Source organism: Plecotus auritus (assembly GCF_963455305.1).
Source record: "Plecotus auritus genome assembly, chromosome: 14".
NCBI classification, from domain to species: domain Eukaryota; kingdom Metazoa; phylum Chordata; class Mammalia; order Chiroptera; family Vespertilionidae; genus Plecotus; species Plecotus auritus.
The window spans coordinates 3,813,704-3,839,960 of NC_137780.1; the positions used below are offsets into that span (position 1 = coordinate 3,813,704).

At 52.7% G+C, this 26,257-nt stretch overlaps 1 protein-coding gene across 2 annotated transcripts; it reads right to left on the reverse strand.

Moving 5' to 3' along the window:
* Nucleotides 1–753: 753 nt before the first annotated feature.
* ABCB10 (ATP binding cassette subfamily B member 10) lies at nucleotides 754–23,561 on the reverse strand. 2 transcript variants are annotated; one of them, XR_013959619.1, is made up of 14 exons: nucleotides 22,957–23,561; nucleotides 17,484–17,684; nucleotides 16,268–16,470; nucleotides 14,691–14,825; nucleotides 13,541–13,687; nucleotides 12,435–12,570; nucleotides 10,539–10,634; nucleotides 9,323–9,532; nucleotides 7,691–7,770; nucleotides 6,690–6,870; nucleotides 5,033–5,076; nucleotides 3,369–3,403; nucleotides 2,411–2,718; nucleotides 755–1,477 (listed from the first exon to the last, which is right to left on the reverse strand). XR_013959619.1 is itself a non-coding variant. In XM_080651120.1 (13 exons), exons 1-13 carry the CDS (start codon nucleotides 23,429–23,431, stop codon nucleotides 2,487–2,489), a joined length of 2,175 nt encoding a protein of 724 aa, XP_080507246.1. In that variant the 5' UTR covers nucleotides 23,432–23,561; the 3' UTR covers nucleotides 754–2,486. The 2 variants fall into 2 exon arrangements, 1 of the variants encoding a protein (XP_080507246.1); XM_080651120.1 differs by having other exon boundaries at nucleotides 754–2,718.
* Nucleotides 23,562–26,257: the final 2,696 nt, after the last annotated feature.

The window sequence follows — 26,257 nt, forward strand, 5'->3', positions numbered from 1 at the left end:
GCACCGGGAACATTCTCAACACACACAAAAGTAGTCTCACATGTTTAAGAAGATTGAGATCATACCAGGGATATTTTCCAACCACAATGCTTTGAAATGGAAAAAAACTACAAAAAGAATGCGGAAAAGAACCACAAATATGTGGAGATTAAACAACATGGTACTAAACAAGGACTGGGTCAAAGAAGAAATAGATGATCAAAAAGGTAATAGGGGCAGGGGGGGGATGAGCACAAATATGTGATACCTTAATAAAGAAATTAAAAAAAAAAGATAATAGAGGCAAATGAGAATGACAACATGACATGAAGATGTGAGAGAGGCAGCAAAAGTGGTTCTAAGAAGGAAGTTTACAGCATTACAGACTTACCTCAAGAACAAGAGAAATCTCAAATAAACAACCTATAACATTTCACCTGCGTAACTAGAAAAAGAACAGAGTCAGTAGAAGGAAGGAAATAATAAAAATCAGAGCAGAATTAAACAAAATAGAGAAAAAGTACAAGAGAAAAATGCATGCAACCAAGAGCTGGTTCTTTGAAAATAACACCGAGTTCTGGCCAGTGTTGCTAAATGGTTAGAGCGTTGGTCCTCACACCAGAGGGTTGCAGGTTCAATCACCGATCAAAGGCACATACTTGGGTTGCAGGGTATTATAGACTTGCACACTTGAAACTTACATAATGCTGTTCATCAGTCACCCCAATAAATTGAATAAAAATAGCAAAAACAAAAAAGAAGTGAGACACAGATAAAGTTCATTATAAATTTTAATCCACGCTATAAATGTTACCTAAAGACACGCTGAACATCGTGTTAGGAAGTGACACATCATGATCAAGTTCGGTTTTGTAAGTCCTTCTATGGCACAGACTTCCCTCGCGCCCAGCTCTGTAGCTGCTCAACCACACCGTCCCAGCGCGCTGTGCGAGGACAAGTGAAGTCTGTTCAAATGATGGTGACAGGTGTCCTGCGTACCAACCCCAAACACACAGTGCACGTCTTCATGAATGAATTTCCTGATGTAGAAGGAAATCTGTGTCTCCATGCTTATCATGGAATCGTGGGTTCTTCTTCCAGTCTAACCAGGGAGCTAAGGATTGCTTACCACAGGAGGCAACTTCCATCTTACTTATCTCAACGTAGTTACTTCTTAGGTCTGAGGTCACCAATGCAGGAAAAAAGCACTTTTTCTTGAGGCAAGAGCAAATGATCAGCACTGACATGGAATTTGGCAAATGTGGTGGCTGTCAGCACTGCCTTATAAACTCTGAGGCGTTCAGGTGAATGAAACCATAGTCATAAGTAGAAGAAAAAGAGTTACTAACGTCCTCTTTTCAGAAGACTGACAAGTTCTTATGGTTTCTCGGTATTCTGTAGAATAGCAAGAACGTCTAAACTGTCTTCAAATGTTTTAAGGTTGAAAATTATAGCTACAATTTCATCATTGATGTTTCAATCTCTCCTTTCTTCCTCTCTAAAATCAATTAAAAAAAATATATATATAATTAATGGGTTGAACTCATCAATTAAAGATTCAGATTTTAGCCTCATTAAATGACATTTCAAGTGTATTTAAATAACTGAGAAAAGGCCGTAAAATTTGGGTTAGGGCTTATACATGTTTAGAATACAATTTTCAGAACATGCCTTAGACAACATCATGTAAAATTCATTTTTACCTCTTCCTGGATGATGCCTGGCAGTCCACGCCTCCCTTTCCATGGGTCTCACGGAAAGAAATATGTGAGTAATGGAAACAGAAGTTTTCCTAGGCAAAGATGGGGTTGCTTCTCCCCCTTTTCAAACTCATCAGGCTCTCATGGGCCCAAAATGTTAAACACCACGCACACCCACACACAGCCTCGGCCCCGAGGGACACGGCCTCCTGAGCTCTCATGCCTCTGAAGATGCAGGGGAGGGAGAATGTAAACGCCCCCTTCTCGCCAGGAGACACTCACTAGCTCCGTGTGGATGACACTCAGGTTCACTCCATGAGCATGAGGATAAAATAAACGGCGAGGTTTTCATCTTCTGTGACACAACCCGGTACCATTCGACCCAAGAGGGCAGAATACTACCAAGAGAATTACACAGTGATTGGCAAACTGGCCTAAAATAATTAGGCTTTTTAATTTATAATTCCCTTTTAAAGTTGTCATTTGACAATAGCTTCCATCTCGAACAGCAGGTAAGAAAAATGAGGTGCCGTGCTGTATGAAAATATTCCAAGATAAAATACAAAACCTGGAAATAACTTCAGTGCTACAGACATCTAGAAAGTTATAATTATTAAAACTCTGACTGTAAAGGTCTTGAGAACAGGTTCATCTCAAAACAATAGTTTATATGCTTTGGGAAAAATAGGCATATTTCAAATAACTTGAAGTATGATTTACAGATTCCATACCATCTCTGAGAAATTGCCCCTGCAATGCTGTTATATCTTAAAGTCTCGCGTATTCACTGTGCCAGCAATTGCTCCCTTATGCTGCAACGAAGCGTTGTTTGTTCATTAATTTTCTGTATATCCCGTCTGGTTTGGCAAGCAGCTCTTCATGTTTCCCACATTCGATAATTTTCCCTCGGTCGAGAACAGCCACCATATTCGCATTCTTGATGGTGGACAGGCGATGGGCAATGATCAGCACCGTTCTTCCTTCCATGAGTCGGTCTAGAGCTTCCTGCACCAGGTACTCGTTCTCAGCATCCAATGCGCTTGAGCGGGAGAACAGCGAGAAAGCAAAGAGGTCAGTGCGGGGCAGACTGAGGCCCCTGCGTTCGCTTTACACACACAGCGGCCCTGCGCTGGCGGTGGATTTCCACTGGGGTCAGGACGGGGACTTCGTGGGCCTGCTTCACGTATTTCATCGTCTAACGATACTACCACACAGGAAGCGGGGCCTCTACATTCCGCAGATCTTGTCACGTAAGTAGAAGCTGATGGCGGTGATCAGGGATGCATCACGCACGTGTCTGAACTGGAGCTACAGCCCTCCCTCCAGGCTCAGCCTGCCCCTGCCTCCTGACGGTCCCTCACTCAGACTCAGTCCAGCCGTGGGCAAACTACGGCCCGCGGGCCGGATCCGGCTGTTCTATCCGGTTCTCTTGCTCTCCCCTCCGCTCCTTTACTTTGAATTTATATGAGTTCACACAAACACTCCATCCATGCTTTTGTTCCGGCCCTCCGGTCCAGTTTAAGAACCCATGGTGGCCCTCGAGTCAAAAAGTTTGCCCACCCCTGACTCAGTCACTTTAAAGTAGGGAAAGGGCCCTGGCAGTGGAACGCTGTGGAGCACGGGAAGGCGAGTCTTTGGAAAAGGAAGTGTGTGCTTACACAGTCACACGCAGTGCTGAGAGAGCCTCACCTGGTTGCTTCATCCAGGAGAAGGATTCTGGGATTCTAAAGGAGGAAAAACATGAAAAAAAAAAAAAAGACATACTTTTATTAGAAAAACACCAATTCCCAGGAATGAAGATCAGTGAAGTACCGCACATGATACAACATGAATGAACCTTGAAAACCTTCTGCTCAGTGAATAAGTCAGACGCGAAATGCTACATGTCATGTGACTCTACAGGGAGTGTCCAGAGTAGGTGCATCCCTAGCGACAGAGCGTGCCAGTGGTTCCTGGGGGCTGGGGTCCCTGGGGAAACAAGGCAGGGGGTGTGGGTGACTGCGACAGGGGACGGCATCTCTTTCGGGGGTGATGACAAGGTCCTAGCACTGCTTCTGGGATGGATCCAAACACTGAATACTCTAAAACCCACTGAATTGTCACGTCTAACGGGTGAATTGTACAGTGTGTGACTTACATCTCAATAAAACCGCTACAGAGAAAGAAAACCACAGACTCGCAGGAGACCGTGATAAGCGCAGAAATGGAAGCGTTAGAGGCGACTTTAAACCTCACCCCAGTGGCCAGGAGCTGGGTACCGCTCGCAGGGCAGTGTTTCCTGCTGCCAATCAACCTCAGTGCGAGGCGGGGCCCTGAAGTGAGCCGCACAGAGGACTGCTGGGAGCACCACGTGAGATAAAAACGTAAGCGTGAGCTGATGCATGTAACACGCTCCATCCGAGCTCTGCCCAGGGGTTTACCACAAGAAAGGAAAACGTACCCACATAAACCTCTGCCCCATCATTCTCAGCAGCGCTATTCGCAAGGGCCCCAACCTGGAAACAGCCCCCAAGTCATCGGTGGTGAACGGATACACAGCCCGTGGGCCAGCCCCACGGAGGTACCACTCAGCCCCAGAGAGGAAGAGAGCTCTGACAGAGGCGACCCCATGAGGAAATGCAAAGACGTGAGCGATTCCTTCGAGCTGAGAGGCCGGCCTCCACAGCGAGCAGATGAGCAGCGCCTGGGGCTGAGGCTGGGAACGGGGAAAGGCGACCGACAAGGGAACAAGGGTTTATGTGAGGGGGACAGAAATGGTCTAAAATAAAAAAGAAACCTTTGTCTTGTTTTGATTGTGTGATGGCTGAGTCACTGTAAATTGACCGAAAGCACATTTAAAATGGAAGTGCGTGGTATGTACGTTATGCTTCAATAAAGCAGTTTTGAAATCACCTCCCCATCGGAGGACAGCAGTTTGATAACAGAGGAAAGACTGTCCCTCCGTAAAACACCATGTCTGACTTCTGCTAAGATGCTTTCCCTTGCCTCTCAGGAGTCTTGGACAAGTATTTCAAGTCTGCATTATTCAGCTCAGCAGCTGATTACGGATTCTACCGGCAGGCAGACGCGTGCTGTCTGACATTCTGATACAGTCACGGTTCCAGTCGTTCACTGCATGCTTTGCTCCCTGTCGATGCCAGCACTGACCGGCCTCCCAATATCACCAAATGCTTGTTACGTTTGGACAGCGTGCGCTCAGGGGACTCACTCACCTTTCACCGGAACTGTCAATCATGCATCTACCCTCCCCTCCAAGAACAAAAGGAAGAACGGGGAGAAGAAACATAGAAAATTACAAGTTACGAGGTCGCTAATGAAAACAAAACAAACACACCCGCGGGCCGCAGGCTCACCTTCAGCAGAGCCCGGGCGATGGCGATCCGCTGCTTCTGTCCACCTGACAACGACAAGGGGGTTTGTTTTTGTTTGTTTTGTTTTTTTATATATTTTATTGATTTTTTACAGAGAGGAAGGGAGAGGGATAGCGAGTTAGAAACATCGATGAGAGAGAAACATCCATCAGCTGCCTCCTGCACACCTCCCACTGGGGATGTGCCCGCAACCAAGGTACATGCCCTTGATGGGAATCGAACCTGGGACTCTTCAGTCCGCAGGCCGACGCTCTATCCACTGAGCCAAACCAGTTAGGGCGACAAGGAGGTTTTAATGCAAAGTCTGAACAACAAGTCCTGGTCACGGGCTTTTCTAAGAAGCCTTGTGGCGACTGGAAGGTACTTCTCCCAGGCAGTCCTCGCTGAGACAGATGGCAGAACAGAAACCTGTTTTAAAATATACTCACTCCTCATTAACCTCAAAATTCACAGTAACAAATATTATCCTAGCTCAGTGGTCGGCAAACTCATTAGTCAACAGAGCCAAGTATCAACAGCACAACGACTGAAATTTCTTTTGAGAGCTGAAAACCGACTTCTGCGCATGGGCCACGAAGTTTCAATCGCACTGTATGTGCGCGCCCGCACGTGGTATTTTGTGGAAGAGCCACACTCAAGGGGCCAAAGAGCCGCATGTGGCTCGTGAGCCGCAGTTTGCCGACCACTGTCCTAGCTAACAGTAACTGAGGTGTTTAATGTACCAGGCATTTTCTTTTCTTTTCTTTTCTTTTATTATCCTCACCCAAGGATATTTTTTCCATTGATTTTAAGAGAGAGTGGGATGGAGAGGGAGAGAAAGAAAGACCAATGTGAGAGAGACACATCCATTGGTTGCCTCCCGCATGCCCCCAACCAGGGCCAGAAGCCTGCAGCTGAAGTACGTGCCCTTGACCGGAATCAAACCCGGGACCCTTCAGTCTGCAGGCCGACGCTCTACCCACTGAGCAACACCGGCTAGGGCTGTGCCAGGCCTTTTCTAAATGCACGACACGTATTATCTCATTTAATCTTAAAAAACCCTATGAAGTCGATGCTATTACTATTCCCTTTTCCCTGGGCACAAGAGAAGCTGTGCAAGCTGGTACGTGGCAGAGCTGAGGTCTGCACCTGCAGAGGAAGGGCCAGCAGGGAAGCCAGGAGCCCAGGACCCTCAGGTTCCTGAGCAGAACGTGCAGAGGACGGGAGCAAAGAGCGTGGGAGATGCTGGGGCTTGCCATCCACGGTTCCACCTCAGAGCGTCAGCCCTGACCCTTCCTTCCTCCCTCACGTCATTCTCCTCTTTTCCCGGCCCAGAGAAGAAACTGGGACAAACAGTGGTTTGTGCGCACGTATGAAACTGGAGGTAACAGAATAAACCATGCCAATCCCCCGTTTTTAGCCCTGGCCGGTTTGGCTCAGTGGAGAGAGCATCGGCCTGCGGACTGAAGGGTCCCAGGTTCGATTCTGGTCAAGGGCCCATGCTCAGGTTGCAGACTCCATCCCCCGTGTGGGGCGTGCAGGAAGCAGCGATCAGTGACTCTCTCTCTCTTTCCTCACGGATATTTCTCTCCCTCTGCCCCCCGCCCCCCGCTTCCCCTCCGAAATCAGTAAAAACATCTGAAAACAGAACAGCAGGCACCTGACAGGAGGACGCCCTTCTCCCCGACCACGGTGCTGAACCCCTGCGGGAAGCTGCGGATGAACGCAGTTGCGTTGGCCACTTCCGCCACCTTCTCCACCTGCTCGGCCGTCACCGCAGAAGGGTCCTCTGCCCCGTAAGCAATGTTCTCAGCAATTGAGCAAGAAAACAAAATTGGTTCCTGCAGATTGGAAATGAAACATGTTTATCTCAAATTTCCAAACAGACTTCACACGCCTAGCGAACACGGTGGAGGCCATTCAGCGCAGCACTTATGCCTGACAGACTACTCAGCTGCCCCAAAGAGCTCCTTCTTGGCTCCTTCATTCATGAGTCACCCGGCAGGACTGAGCTCACCATCTGTAGCTCCCACCCCACTGCAGGGAGCGAGACCCCAAGGCAGATGCCCGCACGGCGCTCGGCACACAGTAGGCACTTCATAAATGCAAGCTCCCTCTTCTTGGGAGTCGTGAGGCCCTGGGAGACAAGCCCCTCTCATGTTCCAGCGGCCTGCCTTCCACCGAGGACATTGCTTTTGGACGTGTATGCAAATCAGCCCTGGCTGGCTCAGCTCAGTGGATAGCGTGTCGGCCTGCAGACTGAAGGGTTCTGGGTTCGATTCCCGGTCAGGGCACATGCCCAGGTTGCAGGCTCCATCCCCAGGGTGGGGTGTGCAGGAGGCAGCTGATCCATGATTCCCTCTCATCATGGATGTTTCTCTCTCTCTCTCCCTCTCCCTTCCTCTCTGAAACCAATGAAAATATATCTTAAAAATAAATAAAAAATAAGTTTAAAAAAAGTCAGTGCTTCAACGGGTTAAAGTGCGCGAGGTCCTGAGAAACAGCACTGTTTACAAACCTACACAATCTGCCACGTGCGACCAGTTCGACGCATCTGGAAACAGCCACTCCTTCTCCCCGGAGACTCAAACCCAAGCAAAGAGCAAGTGACAACAGCAGCTTTAAGAGAAAAATGCAATAAAAAGAACCTCTTTCTCCTACCTGACTCACTGTCCCGATCTTGGATCGCAGCCAGACGGGGTTCAGCTGGCGGATGTCACGACCGTCCAGACTGATGGTCCCTGTGAGGGAAGGAGAGCACTGGTCACGGGGCCACCCACGCCGTAAACACACAGTCTGCTGGGAAGGTTCCAGGCGCCGTTTCTAAGAGGTTAGAAGCACACTCGACACCCCCCCACAGAATCGAACCCCACGCATCTCCTGGCGTCTCGGGGCGGAGAGGCCTGTCTGCTCCCCATGCCTCTGTCCCTGCAGTGGTCACAGCCCGGCCCTGGAGCTCCCGTCCAGCTGGCCCGCCTGCAGAGGCCACAGCGCTTCCCGGAGTCCCGCAGCGCCTCGGGCTCCGCAGTCAGCTGGCTGGGCCCCGCTTTGATTCAGGAGAGACGCCAGTGGGAGAGGTGCACGCCTTGAGGGGCCACCTGCACACGTGCTGCTGAGGCGCCCCGCTCTGAAGCTGGCGCCGTGACAACGGCTGCCCAGTCCCCAGCTTCCTGACCATGGCGCCATCAGCCGTGCCCTGAAGGCCTGGCTCTGCGGGGAGGCCCTGGGAAGGGTTCTAGAAGTCCACCCCGGCCAGGGAGGCCGAGCTCCCATTGGTCCTTAACATGCCCCCTGCATCAGCTTGGCTGGAGGAGACCTGGTGTCCAAGTGTGCCGGGCCCTGGGGCAGAGCTGTCAGGGAGAGGCGACTCTGACCTGAGCTACGAGAGCTCATCTGCACCGAGGGAGCTCAGCGTGCTGGGTGACGCAAGGACGGCGACGAGCCCAAGGAATGCCATCCCTCCAGTCGGGGTGTGTGATACGCCAGCCAGCCGCACACGTCCCTGAGCTGGCAGACACGGGGGCCTTGGACTTAAACACGCGTGCTCGCGTGTTTCATCCTGAAGGGTGTCTGCTGGTGTCTGTTCTGAAAGGGCTGTGTTTCAGACCAGTCTCTGCAGGCCAAACTCGTCATGATCTCCGCTACTCACACCGATAACCCTGCGCCTGGCTGCGAAGAGTGACGCAGGGGGGACACGCACGCAGAACCGCAGGGGTTCAGTGCTGATTTCCGGTGCTACTACGTGTCTCCTTGTTCAGAACCGATGGCCATTTAGGACAGAGACTGCGAGTCACAAAAAATGGCCACGATCGAACGCGAATGATCGAGGTGTCTCAAGAACAAGGATCAAGTTGATGCCTCGCCAAAGCAGAGACTGACAGACGCCACCTCGGGACGATCTTAAATTAACCCTGGGCGCCGTTGGGCCTTTTTAAAGTCTCTCGAGCTCTGACTGGTTTGGCTCAGTGGATAGAGCATCGGCCTGCGGACTGAAGGGTCCCAGGTTCGATTCCGGTCAAGGGCATGTACCTTGGTTGCGGGCACATCCCCAGTGGGAGGTGTGCAGGAGGCAGCTGATCGATGTTTCTCTCTCATCGATGTTTCTAACTCTCTATCCCTCTCTCTTCCTCTCTGTAAAAAATCAATAAAATATATTAAAAAATAAAGTCTCTTGAGCACTTTAAAGTGGAAATAAATTCGCACCCCCAGCTCTGCACAATGGAGCCCACTTGCAGGGCAGGCGTGAGACGGGCTAGAACAGCCCCGCCCTCCCTCCGGGGCAGGACCCCTCACCTGAAAGGGGGTCGTACAACCGCAGCAGGAGGGAAACCACCGTGGATTTGCCAGAACCACTGGGGCCAACCAGCGCCGTGATGGACCCCGAGGGGATGGAGAGGCTGAAGTCCTGGAAGATGGGCACCTCCGGGCGAGCGGGGTAGGTGAAGTGCACGTTCTTGAACTCCAGAGCACCCTGGAAGCTCTTCTCGCTCAAGGTCAGCCCCTCTGAAATGGAAAACGGGGCATCGTCGCTCAGCGCGGAGGGCAGTCCCAGGTGAACGCAGCTCCCGCCTGTCTAACGCCACCCCCTGCGGCCCTGGGGGGGTGCTCCCCGGGCAAGTCAGAAAGAGGCCTCCCTCTCCCTCAGCCTGCTCTGCATGGTTCCCCCCCCCCCGCCCCCCCCCCCCCCCCCCCCCGCCAAGACAACGCACAGGCTGTTTGCTTCTCGCCGACGGGAGAGGTGGAGGTCACGGTCCCAGCCCCCCTGCAGGTCACTGCGCTCACAGCGACCACGGCCTGGAGGTGGCTCCCGCCCGCCCTGCGCCAGCCTCTGTCGCTCCCTTGCTCCCGGGTTTGTCTGATCTGCTGTCAATCCGTGTTCTGAGAGAATGATGACACGCACCCAGCCACGGAGCCAGAGGGGGCAGGGTCCATGCTGCCTGGTGCCACCCTGGGCCAAGTCCCCGTCCCCCGCCCCTTCCCCCGGTCCTGGAGGATGCTGGGCAATACTGGGCGTTCACCAGCAAGGTCCCAGGAGGGCTTGGGGATGGTCACAGCTCACGGCCACTTCTCCTGAGCCCCGAGGACTGGCTTCCAGGGAAGCAGCTGGCAAAGACAATCAGTACCAGCATTCCTCACGCCACCCCCCACAACCAATATACGCCGAGGCTTTCACATGGATGATGCTTCTTCCTCTCCCCCTGCCCCCCATACACGCATCAAAACCACCAAGGAGAACAGATCGGGGGGGCGGGCAGGGCCCTGCCCACTGGCACGCGGGGCTGCCACCTGCTGTCTGTGGCAGCAGGGCCCCTGCAGGGAGGTGAGCGGTGGGCGGCACACCCTGTGGTCAGCCCCGTGCCTCCAGGGCCAGCCCTGGGCCCTCCAGCCGCCCCTCCTCTTCCCGCCCGCCCTCTGCTGACCCCCCCACCCCATCATGCCCCTCCTTCAGGTAGGACGGGGAGCACACCTGTTGACCCCAAGAGAAAGGACAAAGGCGCTGCAGACCCACCATTGAAAGGCAGCTCCGGCTTCCTCTCCAGCAGCTCCCAGAGGCGGCCCCCGGCACCCAGTCCTTTCATCAGCTCCGAGTAGAACGAGCTCAGACCTGAGGGTGAGACGCCAACATCCACCACTGGCGCGGGCCACGGCCGTCGGCAGCTCCCATCCCGCTGGCCAGTGGTCGGCAAACTGCGGCTCGCGAGCCACAGGCGGCTCTTTGGCCCCTTGAGGGTGGCTCTTCCACAAAATACCATGGCCTGGGCCAGTCTATTTGGAAGAAGTGGCGTTAGAAGAAGTTTAAGTTTAAAAAATGTGGCTCTCCAAAGAAATGTCAATCGTTGTGCTGTGGATATTGGGCTCTGTGGACTGAGGAGTTTGCCGACCACTGCGCTGGGCGAAGTGACAGCGTGCTTTTAACAGGAAACCTGCTGCTTTCAAAGAAGGACCTCAGGCAGCTGCCTGGGAACCCACGGTCAGAATCCCCTCGGTCTCACACCCTCGTTCTCCTTCAGCTTCTCCTCCTCCGATTCCACTGATTTCTAATAAGGATTTAGTGGCTGGTCAGGGAATTTACAAATACATATGGCCACACTAATCAACCACTGAATTCAAAGCACAGTGTTACAGAGGAAATTCTGCCTGGCCAAGAACATTTTCTTTATATTATAAAGAAAATATAAGCTTATCCTATACTTAAAGGGGAATAAAGTACCCCAATATTCATTTTAAACTCATACCTACAAAAATCAAACCTCCCTTTTAGGTATTCAAAAATCCAACTTTTACTAGGCTAAAGACCGAACAGAAATCAGGCAATGTTAAGTACCCCAACAATCTCTTCTTAAAGTCACCTCTGTCCCATCCAGCAGGTTGCTTTTCGTTTTATTGGTGGTTTCCTTCGCTGTGCAGAAACTTTTTAATTTGAGCAAGTCCCATTTGTCTCTTTTTTCTTTTGTTTCCTTTGCCCAGGGAGACATATCCAAAAATATATTGCTAAGACTGATGTCAAAGGGAGTTTACTGCCTATGTTTTCTTCTAGGAGTTTTATGGTTTTAGGTCTTCTGTGTATTTAAGTCTTTTTCTTTTTTTTAAAATATGTTTTATTGATTTTTTACAGAGAGGAAGAGAGAGGGATAGAGAGTTAGAAACATCGATGAGAGAGACACCCATCAGCTGCCTCCTGTACGCCCCCTTACTGGGGATGTGCTCGCAACCCAGGTACATGCGCTTGACTGGAATCGAACCCGGGACCCTTCAGTCCGCAGGCCGACGCTCTATCCACTGAGCCAAACCGGTCAGGGCTATTTAAGTCTTTCACATATTTTGAGTTTGTTTTTGTATATGACGTAAGAGAGTGGTCCCGTTTCTATTTTTTCCTGCATATATCTATCCAGTTTTCCCAACACCATTTACTGACGAGACTGTCATTTCCCTCTTGACTAATCCTGTCTCTTTTATGGTAGATTAATTGACCATGTGATCGTGGGTTTATTTCTGGGCTTTCTGACTTGAGTGAACATTTTTCCAGAGAAGACGCACAGATGTGAAAAGATGCTCAGCATCACTCACTATCAGGGAAATGCAAGTCAAAACCACAGTGACACCACGTCACACCTGTCAGAATGGCTGTTGCCAAAAGCCAGCAAATAGTAAGTGTTGGATAGGATGTGAAGAGATGGGAACTTGCGTGCTCCGGTGGGATTGGGAAGTGGGGCAGCCACTATGGAAAGCAGTATTGGGGGGGGGGGGTGTCCTCAGAAGATGAAACAGTCGAGTGGGAATAACATTCTAGCACAGAGTTCTTTCAGGTGCTGAGAGATGGACCAATAGGGGAGTGAAGTTTCACTTTCAGAAACCAGAACCCGATTTGCCACGTTAACTCCCCACGCCTGGTTATAGCATATACCTCCGATGCTCAATCCAACCCAGAAAGCGTACATGAGGAAGGAGGAGAGTTCCCCCACGGTCATGTGGGCGCCGCCCATCAGCAGCCCGCCTTTGTACAGCACGGACAGCACGATCAGGTTCCCGGAGAGCCCGGTCTGCCGAGGGAAGGAAACACGGAAGTCAGGTGGGAGGCGAAGACCCAAACAGCAGAAAGCAAGACGGCGGCCTGGAATACCCTTCCTGGATCTAACTGTCACAGCCAGGCTTCGCCAAACCATGGCGTTTCCCTCTGACTCGCAGAGGACGACGCGCTTTAACAGACTGCAGTATCGAAAGAAATCATCTCATCAACACAACCACCCAGACGCCGAGTCACCCAGCACGTTCCTATTCTACGCTCTCTGCAAAAGAAAAAAACAACGGGAAGGACTCCTTCGCTAACTGGAGGCAGCGAGCACGTAACCGACATGTGTGTTCACACAGCCTAACGTGACGCCCTGGGCACGGAGCGCCAGGAGACTGAGTCCGGGATCTCGGATCCACCTTGACCGGTCAGAGGTGGGGGTCTTGGGTGGGCGCTGCCTTCTCGGGGCCTATTCCTTACCTGTGGGTCCCGGCCAGTAGGCGTCACCTGTGAAGTTCTACCCAGACTGAACATGTTAGGAATCTACCTCCGTGGGGAGCTTCTAGCTCAGGGTCCCATTTGAGTTCACTGTGACCAGCTCTGGGGCACTTCCTTCTTGAAGTGCGCTGGGGGTACGCTGGTCAGCCCTCAGTGGCCCCAACTGCCCGCATCAGAAGACGTGGGAACCTGTTCAAACAGACTGCTGGCCCCACCGGGAAGTTTCCGGTTCGACAGGTCTGGAAGGAGCGGACAGTCTGCCTGTCTGATCAGCGCCCGGGGACGCTGAGATCCAGTGCCTGATCCCACAGTGTCTGATCTCCCTGATCTTCCTTCATTACATTTACTGGTTTCCTCCTCTGTCACAAAAATACTCTAAGGAAGACAACTCTTAGTCTAGAGGTAGAATAGACTCGCTTTCTACTTATGGCCAGAGTCACAGAATAGAAATCTCTCCCAATGATACCATCCGCCTTCTTCACTTCCCACGACGATGCACTTACTGCTCCGAAGAAGCCAGCCCGAGCAATCGCCTCCTTCCTTGCTAACTGCATCACGAAGTCCACTTTGCTGGTGTATTTCTCGATTTCAGTCATTTCTTTCCCGAAAGCTCGGACCGTTCTGATATTTCCGATGCGTTCCTCGGCTAGCTGGGAGAACAAAGACATTTCAGGGGGCAGGGGGGGGGAGGTGGGCACAGCCACATGTCAAGAGCTCTGGAGGCACAATGAAAACCGGCTCTCATTGTTAAGACACCATCAATGGAAGTTGCTGGAATAAGTGACTACGTTAAAAACAGGCTGCAGCCGAAACCGGTTTGGCTCCGTGGATAGAGCGTCGGCCTGCGGACTGAAGGGTCCCGGGTTCGATTCCGGTCAAGGGCATGTGCCTTGGTTGCGGGCACATCCTCAGTGGGAGGTGTGCAGGAGGCGGCTGATCGATGTTTCTCTCTCATCGATGTTTCTAGCTCTCTATCCCTCTCCCTTCCTCTCCATGAAATATCAATAATATATATATATTTTTTTAAAAAAAAACGGGTTGCAAAGGAGAGTGTACAGAACCATCTTATTTTTGGAAACATCGATCAATGCATATGCACCGCTTGTATAGAGGTAGATGGAAAGATAAACCGGAGGATATACAGCTAGATACAGAAATACATCTTCATGCAGAGAAAAAGATTTATAAAAAGGACAGGCTCCAAGATATTAATAATGTTAATTGAGAGGCAGGCTTACGCATGGTATCTTTGCCCTTCATATTTTCAAATAGAAACATAGATGGTTTTGTAATATGAAAATGTAACCATTACCTTTAATTTTTTAAGAAGACAATATTGGACAGCATTGCAAAGCTGCCTTTATTAATTAATGGAGAACAGAGTGTTACCCAGAAGGTGTTTGGAAAATATGGTTAGCTTTTTTGTCCTACAAGTAATAGTGGTGGGAAGAAGGAAGAAGTCCATGTAAGGTTCAGTTAAGTTGGATCTATTCTGACATGTGGGTAGTAACCCAGTCTAGAAGGCAGAGCATTTTAGTTCTGACGTAAGGAAAAGTAAGCAGTTTTTGCAAAGTCTGAGCACATTTCCTAGGGTCTGCCCCCTGGTGGCTCTGAGCTCACTCAGTGGGGACCGTGCCAAGGAAGGGCCTGTACCTGAGTGGCTTGTGCCAGGGAATCCTGAGTGAGTTTGGTCAGTTTCCGTAGATATCGTCCATAAATCACGGCAAGGATGGATATTGGAGGCACCACACTCAAAACAAAAGTGGCCAGATGAGGCGAGACAAAAAACTGTCAGAAACAAAAGCCAAAAGGTGTCTGTTACACAGAGTAGCAGGGATTCTCACCACCTATTGCAGGCATGTGTGTGTTTCCATGAAGAGACAGGCTGTACTGGTGGAACTTTTCATAAAACCCACGAATACCGAGATGCCGCACAGGAGTCACGTGACCAAGAGCTGCTGCAGACAGGGCGGGAGCCTTGGACCGCCACTGCTCTGGACCATGGGGTTCAACGACAGAGAAGGGGAGCAGGTGGGAGTGAGGGAGAGGCCCGCTCTGCTCACGCTGCGGGACCACAGCAGCAATTCTGTGTCCAGAGCCACGGGTCCCACTGAAATGGCCAAGACGGCAAAGAGACCACACACACCGCATCCTGTGACAGGCAGATGGAAGGGACATGGCGGGAGACGTAACCGACAAGGGCAAGAAGAGTTACAGCGCTTCCCTGGCTCAGTGGACGGAAGCACGTGGACCTGAACTCAGCAGGAGGCGCCATTCCTGACAGCTGGACCTGCTCCAAGACCAGCCGACTTCCAGAAGTAGCCTGGCGGGGTTTCCTGTCAACCCTGCAATTTGGTGACCGTGTCTTAAACGGTACTAGCACCTCTTCAACCAATTATTAAAATCTGCCAAATCTCGCCAAAACCGGTTTGGCTCAGTGGATAGAGCGTCAGCCTGCGGACTGAAAGGTCCCAGGTTCGATTCCGGTCAAGGGCATGTACCTTGGTTGCGGGCACGTCCCCAGTAGGAGGTGTGCAGGAGGCAGCTGATCGATGTTTCTCTCTCATCGATGTTTCTAGCTCTCTATCCCTCTCCCTTCCTCTCTGTAAAAAATCAATAAAATGTATTAAAAAAATAATAATCTGGCAAATCTCATTTGCACAGAAAATAGTATAATCAGAACAAGGCTCTTCGAAAATGCTGAGAAAAAGTAGCAGACTGCAGTGTAAAGTAATGGACAGAACAATTGTTCATTCATTCATTCACTCATTCACTCAGAAAACACAAAGGCATGGGAGTGGCGAGAGGCCCCGGAAAGAGGGGGCCTGATCTTCCCTCCTCGGCGAGGAGGAAAGGAAGGGTCCCTCAGGCTGGTCCAGACGGCAGGCAGTGGCCCTGCCTTTGGTGGCGGGTGTGACTTACCGCCTTCCCTCTGGCCCACTGCTCGACACCCAGAAGGCTCCTTCCACCTGCTGCCTTCGAGCATCCTCAGAAAGCCCGGGCCACATCGCCCCCTTTTCTAAAGCAGCAGACTGCGCACTGGGAAGTGTGGGTGCACGAGGCCATGCGGGAAAAGCAGTGTCGGTGTCCCCACAGCCTGCGGGCAGCGCTCCGGCCAAGTGGCCACAGCGTGACGAGAACAGCCCACCCCGAGCTCCTCCTGGACACGAGAGGCCTGGCGCAGGCCCCGCCCTGACCAGAGGGTGCCGCCGGAAGCGGGGCCCACCCACCATCATGCCGATCCCCACAGAGGCCTGGGCCCCGGCCCTGAGCCCGTCCGAGAGGTTCTCCGTCACCGAGCGGCCCAGGAGCGCGGTGTCCGAGGAGAGGCGGTTGATCAGCTCGCCTGTGCGGGTCTTGTCGAAGAAAGCCACCTCCTGCCTCAGGACGGAGGAGAACAAGGAGGCTCGCAGCCGATTCACGATGCGCTGCCCTGCAAAAGCCAACAGGGGCCGCGTCAGCGAGGGGCCCGACTCCTGATGCGTCGGTGGGCCCGAGGTCATCGCCTCTCCGCCTGCAGCCTCGGAGGCTCGGCTGCTGCCCTGTTGACCCCTGGGAACACTCACCTGGGCCCTGGCAGCTGGGCAGGAAGCTGCCAGAAATGAGCGTTACTCTCCCTTAGTGCAGCCTGGAGGCGGAGGAGAGGCTACAGGGATTGTATAAATATAACGTGACGGAGATGCTTCAGACTTATTTACAAAGACGTTTTACTCCAGTGACTGCTCGGAAGCTAATTGTGTCCTTCCTTGGCAACCTTTTCTGTATTGAACTTCCAAATGGCAATGACTGGTTAATTATCCACCGGGTATTTGTTTTATTAACTAAATGGCAAGCAACCGACGTAGAGCCGGGCGTCCGGGGCGCTGTCACGACGGTGGCGGTCACCTGCCTGTGAGCCACCTGGCCTGACACAGACACACTGTCCAGGCGTCACCCAGCTCCCCCTGGAGGGAGGCCCCGCTCCAGCCTCCTGCGCGCCGGCCTGCTCTCAAACCCCCCAGAAAACAGACTGCTCCCTCCCAGCTCAACCCAAGTCACGCCAAAGGAGGCGGAGGAGAGGCGCTGAGCTAACACCATCTACAGCTCCAGCGTGGGGCGGTGTCCCTCCTGAACGCTGTTTTTTAAAAAAATATATTTGTACTGATGTCAGAGAGGAAGGGAGAGGGAGAGAGAGGGAGAGAGAGCGAAACATCCATGATGAGAGAGAATCACTGATCAGCTGCCTCCTGCAGGCCCCACCCAGGGGATCGAGCCTACAACCTGGGCCCGTGCCCTGACGGGGAATCAAATTGGGACCTCCTGGTCCATAGGTCGACGCTCAACCCCTGAGCCACACCGGCCGGGCCCCCTACTGAATGTGATGCCGAAGAGAGGAGAAGCCCGGGGCCCGCAGCACACGACACCCACGTGGCTGCCCTCGGCGCTCCCCGGGCGGAGGGCGCTGACCTGAGGTTTGCATGAGGTAGACACGGACAGCGTTGGCCGCAGCTCCGCACAGGAACACGCCGCTGAGCGCCAGGCAGAGGCGGGTCAGGCTGCTGCTGTAGTCCCCGGCGGGGTTGGTGTAAATGACGTCGATGATCCTCCCCAGGAAGAAGGGCGCCGACATGGTGATGACACTGGACACGGCCAGGAAGCCGACCGCGGCTGGAAGACACGGGCAGCTCTCAGCTCACGGGCGCCTCAGCCGAGGGCCGGCGCGGAGACGGGCGTCCCTTCAGCTCCTGACCCGACTGGGAAGAGCCGATGGGTCCCGGGGCAGAACAGGTAGGGTGACCGCAGGGAGGGGCTGACCATGCCCTGCATCACCCTGACCTGACCACGCCCCCCCCCCCCTAGAACCCCAGCACTACCGCCGGCCCCTCCTTCCTGCCTCCTGACCCGGGTGTTGGTCTCAGATGGCATTTTTTCCTACATTCAGGCTCCCCACTGCTACTCCTTGGCATCTAACTGCATCTTAGTCTCTAGCTCAGATTCTGCAGGGAAAGCTCTTGATGATGTCTAGAATGCCAACACTGCACGTCAGCGTTGGAAGGCAGTAACAGGCATTCATCACACGTGGGACCTGTCCTGCCTTCATGTTCCTGCTTTTGGTGACCAAGCATGGAGGCTGGGCAGGGGAGGAAGTGAAGACACGAGGGGCTGAGAGACGAGCAGGAAGCAGAGAGTGTCGGGAACAGGGCAGGTCCAGAGAGGAATCGGCAGAACAGAGGCCTGAGCTCTGGCAGGTCTGGCGCAAGGCCCAACGGTGAGCGTGTGCCAGGGAGCCAGGCGCCTGCGCCAGTGACAACAGGGAGGCCCGCCCTGGACTCCAGCGCCCACCGGCCTGCAGGCACGTCAGGGGAGCGCGGCCATGTAACCGGACATGCTCTCTGAAAGAGTATGCCTGCCATGCTGTCTTTACGGCAGGGTCAAAGGGGGGAGAGGGGGCATATGCTAGTAAGAAAGGTTTTTTAACAATAAAGATTTTTTTAAAATATATTTTATTGATTTTTTACAGAGAGGAAGGGAGAGGGATAGAGAGTTAGAAACATCGATGAGAGAGAAACATCGATCAGCTGCCTCCTGCACACCCCCTACTGGGGATGTGCCCGCAACCAAGGTACATGCCCTTGACCGGAATCGAACCCGGGACCTTTCAGTCCACAGGCCGACGCTCTATCCACTGAGCCAAACCGGTTTCAGCAATAATAAAGATTTTTTTCAACAATAAAGATTTAAAAAAAAAGAGTAAAAGGAACAGGTAAAATTAATTTTAGCAATACATTTTATTTGACCCAAACTATCCAAAAATATGAATCAACATGTAATCAAGATAAAAAGTAACGGTATTTTACTTTTTTTCATACTAAGTCCTTTGCAAATCTGGTGTGTATTCTACACTTAAAGCAATGCATCGAATGTCCATGTTCTCTCTGAAATAAGGCATTTCCCCGGCAGACAGACACGCCTGGCTTTCTGGAGTGGTGTGGCCAGCACCTCCGCCCGCCCGGCCTGGGCCCGGGGGACGGCCGCTCTGAGCACCGCTCGCCCCCTCCTCGCTCACTGCACCCACAGGCGTCGCCTCTGCTCATTTTGGTCACTTCACGGTCTGTCTTCATAAAATCTAACTGCAGATTCAGCAAGAGCTCCTGGCGGCCACCGGGTTCCAAGAAAGGTCCTAATCTAAAGCCACACACACAGCCCTTATCAGGAATTTAAGTGAGAGGCGCCCTCCCAGGCCTCCCCGCCCCCCGTCCCCAGAGGTCCCAAATGCGCATGTGGGGGGTGGAGGGCGGGGGGATGTACCTTCCACAGCGTGACTAGGAACCGGCCTGGGAAATGGGGGAAGGCAGCTGCTTTGCACACAGCGGCCCATCACACCAAGGGCCTCCTGGCTGGCAGCCCCGTTATAATCTCCCAGCAACCCAGGGGGCCCACAGCTCATGGAAGGCCCAACTCTATGCCCCTGTTCACCGCCTGGCTCACCGGATGGCTCTCCTATCGCCCAGGTGCAGCCGAGGGCTCTGACCAATGACTCCTATCCCATCAGCCCACTCGGGCTCCTGGGGAGCCCTGCATCTAAGGCTCCCCTGGCCAAGGTGATAAGACGAAGGGTTATCAGTGGGAAATGCCTGGAGGGCCACAGCTGTAGAGAGATAGCTGCGCATCCCTACACCCAGGGCGTCTCGGGGCGGGGCAGAGGGCTGGGCATGAAGTCATGCTAACATGTCTCCACACACAGCTGCAACATGTCAGAGAGTAGGTCCTCTTTTCAAGGTCCTGGTACAAATGACTTAAGATCGAAGTGTTCTGGCGAGGCAGTTCAGGTGGCATTTTCGCAAATCGCTGCAAACGGTTGAAAATACCGTCATTCAAGTGGGTAGCTGAATTTTTTAAGTACTTTTTTTTTTAATGTTTGTTTTTCTAAAAATTAACACATTAACAGTGGAATTCCTTCCCTTCAACTCAGCTTTCTTTGGTCTCTTGATTGAAAAACAGGCACACACACACACACACACACAACTGCTCTTTATCTCCAGCACCCGAAAGACAGGTGCCAACCTCTGGGACTGCTCTTAGGAAGATAATTTACAAATTGATAATGACCCCTCACTTCCGCTGAACCCCACGAATGCTGACATCCAGACTGGCTTCAATATTTCTTATCGAATGAGTTCTGAGGAAACCAGATGTCCTAATAAGAGGTTATTGTCAGACGCCCTCATAAGATACCGTATGTATGTATTATGTTTAAAAATATCTTTTAAAATTGGTGTACAACACAATTTACTTCCTCACATTCTATGTTCACAGTTATTCAATGTGGCGTATCAACAGAGCTCCCTTCTTTAAATAAAAGGAGGTACAGCCCTTGCCCTGGTTAGGGCTGTCTTAACATATCAGCGCGGCAGGACATGTGAGAACATGGTAAGCGGGCACAGGGACGATGGGCATGAGAGGGGCAGGCTGTGCTCCCCAGTGGGCTGAGCACGTGTGGGCCCCAGAAAACCACCTCCCTGACATCGAATATACTTCAGAAACAAAATAGCCGAAACCGGTTTGGCTCGGTGGATAGAGCGTCGGCCTGCGGACTGAAGGGTCCCAGGTCGATTCCGGTCAAGGGCATGTACCTTGGTTGCGGGCACATCCCCAGTGGGAGGTGTGCAGGAGGCAGCTGATCGATGTTTCTCTCTCATTGATGTTTCTAACTCTCTATCCCTCTCCCTTCCTCTCTGTAAAAAAATCAATTAAAAAAAAAGTGGATTCCTTTAAAAAAACAAACAGAAAATAAAACTGGGTCTCCGTACGCTTGCTCCACGTTGCATGGAAAAAGGGGGCCACTCCCTGGAGGGCTCAGGGTCTCTACATTTAGGCCTCAACCTGGGCCTGGCCCCACCGGCACGTATTCCTTCATCAAAGGCGCTCTGCGGCCCTGCTCTGGGCCCCACGCTGAGAACTGGAGGGGGACAGAGGAGTGGGACAGCCGCTCGCCCAAGCAGCTCAGTCCACGAGAGCTCCTCATTTCAAAATTTTCCCTTTTTAAAGTATTTTTATTGATTTCAGAGAAGGAAGAGAAGCATCCATGATGAGAGAGAATCATGGATCGGCTGCCTCCTGCACGCCCCACACTGGGGATGGAGCCCACAACCCGGGCATGTGCCCTGACCGGGAATCGAACCGTGACCTCCTGGTTCCTAGGTGGATGCTTAACCACTGAGCCACACTGGCCGGGCCAAAGGATCTTTATCTCCATCAAAATCTACATGAACTAATCCTCTTTGCTCCTTGGTGATACCAGGAATGCCCCCAGGCTTTGACAGCGGGAGGTAAATGTTCCCACCAGGACCGCCCGCCTCCCAGCACCAACCCCCCAAGTCACAAGCCACTGTTTGGAGGACCCTTGCTAAGGCAATGGTTTTGCAGCAAAGAATGTGGGGTGCTCACTGGTTTCAAGTGTTTCCCCAAGAGCCTCACAGGCCTCTTTCAAGCCCCCTCATCACAGATGCACGTGTATCGCTAGCCATGATTATTTCACTGATGGGAAGCCCCAGCAGGAACAGAAACCACGTCTCTTTCTGCTCACCAAGGGAACCCACAACCAAAGAAAGGGAGATTTTTGCCCAACCAGCGCGGCTCAGTGGCTGAGCATCGACCTGTGAATCAGGAGGTCACGGTTCGATTCCTGGTGTCTGGTTTGCGGGCTCAAATCCCAATGATTCTCTCTCATTCATGTTTCTATCTCTCTCTCCCTCTCCCTTCCTCTCTGAAATCAATAAAAAAAAAAGGAAAGAAAAGAAAGATTTAGAGAAACCTAAAAAATGTGCATTTAAAGCTTCCTCTAATTCTCGCATGCCTAAAAACGAGGAGCTACAGAAAATCGTCTTGTTTATCTGGATTTTGTTTTCTAAAAACGTTCATTCTCTTTATAAAAATTACTTTTGATTTAGTAATTTCCCGCACCCCGCCCTCAAAACTTCTGGAGTTTATTGATTTATCTTTTATTTTGTTGTTACTCCTCACCTGAGGATATTGTCCCATTAATTTTTAGAGAGGGGGGGGGGGAGAGAGAGCGAGGCATCAACTGGCTGGCTGCCTTTGCACAAGCCACATCCAGAGCTGGGGATCGAGCCTGCAACCGAGGTACCCGCCATTGACCAGAATCGAACCCGGGACCCTTCAGTCCCCAGGCTCACGCTCTTTCCGCTGAGCCAAACCGGCCAGGGCAAAACTTCTAGAGTTTATACCTCAGTAATCTGGGCCAGGGTTGAATGCTCTGAAAATAGCAAAGCAACTTCCTACCCATCACCCCAGGGGCAAAAGCAGTGGGACAAATAGGAAAGGCTTAGCATCCGTGGTCGGCGCCAGTGGTCGGCAAACCGCGGCTCGCGAGCCACAGGCGGCTCTTTGGCCCCTTGAGTGTGGCTCTGCCACAAAATACCACAGCCTGGGCGAGTCTATGTTGAAGAAGTGGCATTAGAAGAAGTTTAAGTTTAAAAAATTTGGCTCTCAAAAGAAATTTCAATCGTTGTACTGTTGATATTTGGCTCTGTTGACTAATGAGTTTGCCGACCACTGGCTTAGATGGTTCCGTTTCACGTGGCAAAACTGACTGCTTTAGTATCCCCGCCTAAATAAACCAAGTCATGTTTTAAAAATCAGTGTAAGTGCGTAATACAAAACAGGTATGTTTTTGGCTAGAGTTAATCTATAAAAATAAGAGATGGGGGGAGGAAGGGGAAACCCGGCTGATTCGGAGAATGCTGGCAGCGCCAAAGAGCAGCCGACCCAACTTTCTAGGGAGATACCACGCCGTGCCCCTCGGGTAATGTGGGGGGTCCCGCTGCCGCCCCGCAGGGTCCCTGCTCCGGGGCCGGGACCACGCGCTGGGTAAGGTGCGCTGGCGGGCGGGGGCAGGAAGGGGACGGGGAGGCCCTACCTGCTAGTCTCCGGCGCTCGGGGTACGCCAGCCCCAGCAGCTTCTGGGCCTCCGAGCGCCCGGCCGCCGCGGGGCGCAGCCGCGAGTCGTCCCTCGGAGTCGTCGCGGCCGCAGGCACCGTCTGTCCGCGCCGCCAGGCCTCGCCCCCCGCGCGGGCGCCGCCGGCTGGGCCGCCGGAGAGCAGGGCGCGCGGGAGGCGGGGGGACCCGGGGGGCCGCGCCCGCAGCTCCAGAAGCCGCGCCAGACCCGCTCCGCCGCCGGGACCCCCGCCCGGGCAGCTGCTCGCCCAGCAGCGCAGGCTGCGCGCGGCTCCCGTACCCGCCAGGGGGCCGGGCCCGGCGCACCAAAGCCGCGGTGGCCCCAGGCCGGTCGGCAGCGGCCGGGACACGGGGGCGCGGGCAGCCGGGGTCCACGCGAAGGTGAGCGGGCCCCGTCTCACGAGCAGGCGCAGCGGCCAGGCAAGCGGTCCGCGCATGGCGCCGTGTCCGAGTTGAATGTCTGCGCCCGCCCGTCCGGCCCCGCGCGCACGGTGCCCGAGGACCCTCCCGGCCCGGCCGAGCGGAGGGCGTGCACTCGGCGCCGCCCGCCGCCCCGCCCGCTGTCACCCGCCGTCACCCGCTGCATCGGGCCGGCGCCCCAGGCGCCCGCCCCAGGCCGCGCCCCTCAGCCGCACCCCGCCCTCCAGGAAGCCCGCACCCACCCGGGCGCCCTCCTCGCAGCGCCCCCAACCGGGCAGCCCAGGGCCCGCCCGTCGCCCGCCGCCCGCGCGGTCTGGCAGGGACCCGGCCCGGAAGTGGTGAGCACAGCCACGCCTGCGCACTGGCGCGCAGGGAGCTTTTTCACGCTTTTCCGTCCACTCCCGTCAGAACCCGGAGCAGCGCGAGCCCTTTCTCACGCCGGCGGAAGGGGCGGGGCGGAGGGCGCAGACGTGATCACAGGACGCCCGGCGCGGGGATGCGGGTGCAGGACCGCGAGCCGGGCTGAGCGTGCGGCGTGTCCCGGTCGTCGGGGACCCAGCGGGGACGAGTCCTGTCACCCCGCGTCCCAGGGCGGAGCCCAGGGCCGAGGCGCAGGAGCACTGCTGGAGGGAACCTCGCTGCGGGGCGGCTCCGTTCTGGAAGGCGTTGTGGATGGAGGAGGTGGTTGGCGAAGAGATCAGTTTATAACCTGAGCTGAAGTGCAGACGCACACGTGGTCGAGGCACTCTGGCTGCTCAGAATGGAGACCCATCCGAGGGCCGTGTGTGTGAACACACTCGCCAGGAAAGCTGGACGAGACCTCGTGGTGGGGGCATCTGTGAGCTGAGGGGTGATCGCGGGGCCCGCTGGTTCTTATTTCAGGGTCATGGCTGAGGCCGGGGATAGCGGTCCTAGTAATGCGAATTACTATTCCCACTTGAAAATAAGGATAACGTCTCACCACCTTTTCATTTTTTTTAAAGATATATTTTTATTGATTTTTTACAGAGAGGAAGGGAGAAGGACAGAGAGTTAGAAACATCGATGAGAGAAAAATATCGATGATCGGCTGCCTCCTGCACACCCCCCACTGGGGATGTGCCCGCAACCAAGGTACATGCCCTTGACCGGAATCGAACCTGGGACCCGTCAGTCCGCAGTCCGACGCTCTATCCACTGAGCCACACCAGTTTCAGCCTCACTACCTTTTCAGAAATTAGGATAAAATTGCCCGGCCTGCGTGGCTCAGTGGTTGAGCATCGACCTACGAACCAGGAGGTCATGGTTCGATTCCCGGTCAGGGCACATGCCCGGGTTGTGGGCTCGATTTCCAGTGTGGGACGTGCAGGAGGCAGCCAATCCATGATTCTCTCTCCCCCTTCCTCTCTCAAATCAATAAAAACTTTAAAAAATTGCTTGGCCACTGAGAAGGGCAAGAAATGCTCTAAGGTGTTTAGGGAAGAAAGAAGCAAAGCACAGATATGAACGGATTCTTAGTAAAAAAATAAAAAATAAAAAATACGACAGCAAAGCAAGGAAGGTTGCCTGTTAATTCTGAGACAGCAAGCAGAACCTCAAATCCGGCCCCAGAAAGACAGAGAGGGGGCCCTTGGCGGAGGCCTGGTTGCGCCAAGCCGTTAAAGCTGGCCCTCGGTGAATAGACTCTTCATAGGTTTAGTGGCCGACAGGTGTCAAGTTCAAAAGGGGACTTCTTTTGATGGAAACTTGAGAGCAGCTGGGATTACTTCCAGGTCAGTTCCACCTGTGGGTTCTTGTCCTCTCCCAGGGTGACAAGGGAGCTCATGGGGACAGCAGCACAGGAAGGAAGCAAACAATGGACACATTTCCAAAACATGCGACTCAAAGCCAAGTGCAAGTACAGACTAAGGTTTTAATCCATAGACTTAAATACCAGTCCGGGCAACAGCAAAATGAGAAGCCTACATACTCAAAAAAAAAAAAAAAAAAATACTTTTTTTAAATTTTTTATACAACCAAGACTTTTTTTTTTTAATACACGAATGAAACAAATGAAAAGCTAGTCTTAGAAGCTAGACCATGAATTTAAAAACTTTTCACTATTCCCTGTTTTCTCTGTTCAGGACTTTCCTTGATCGTAATTCTCTTTCTTTCTTTCGGCCAGTCTACGGCTAAAATTAAAGTTTACCATCAGATTTACTGAGCCTGTCAGTGTAAGATATTTCAGCTGTCCCCCACCCACACCGTATACACATCACAGATTGACCATTGTGGTTCAAAATAACTGAATATTCTAAAGTTTCTTTATTCCAGAAAAATAAATTATATAGCTTTGTTTAGGCTTTAGGTTATTTCCAATACAAAATGGTGGCAGCCTCACCCGTCCTGTCCACACCGCAGGACTGCTCTGAAGAGGAAGTAAAACTGCACAGAGCAACCACGTTCTCTGTACACCCTTGTGGACACACAGACACACACACACACCCCTCATACTATTTCCAAGATTTGGGGGGAAGTTGTGAGGGGCGTTCTAGAAAGTTGGATGACCCCACAATAAAATGAGCTCACCAAAGAAAAAGAAGGAGGAAAAAAAAAAAGGCCAATTATGCAAATCATTAAGAGCTTCCATTGAAATCACAAAGTATATACATGATCGAAAAGGCGAAGACGGGCCAGCCTGTACATTCCTGCGTGTAATCAAAGAAGTTCTGCATTAAAAAACAAACAAACGCAAAAGCTTCCAGATGACTGATATTTCCACTTCTGAGAATGATTCGGTCCAATTGGAGAATTTCATTCTTTCCAGCAACGCGCCGTACAATCAATCCAGCGGAGGGATTTCCCTCAGTACATTCTAGGCTTTT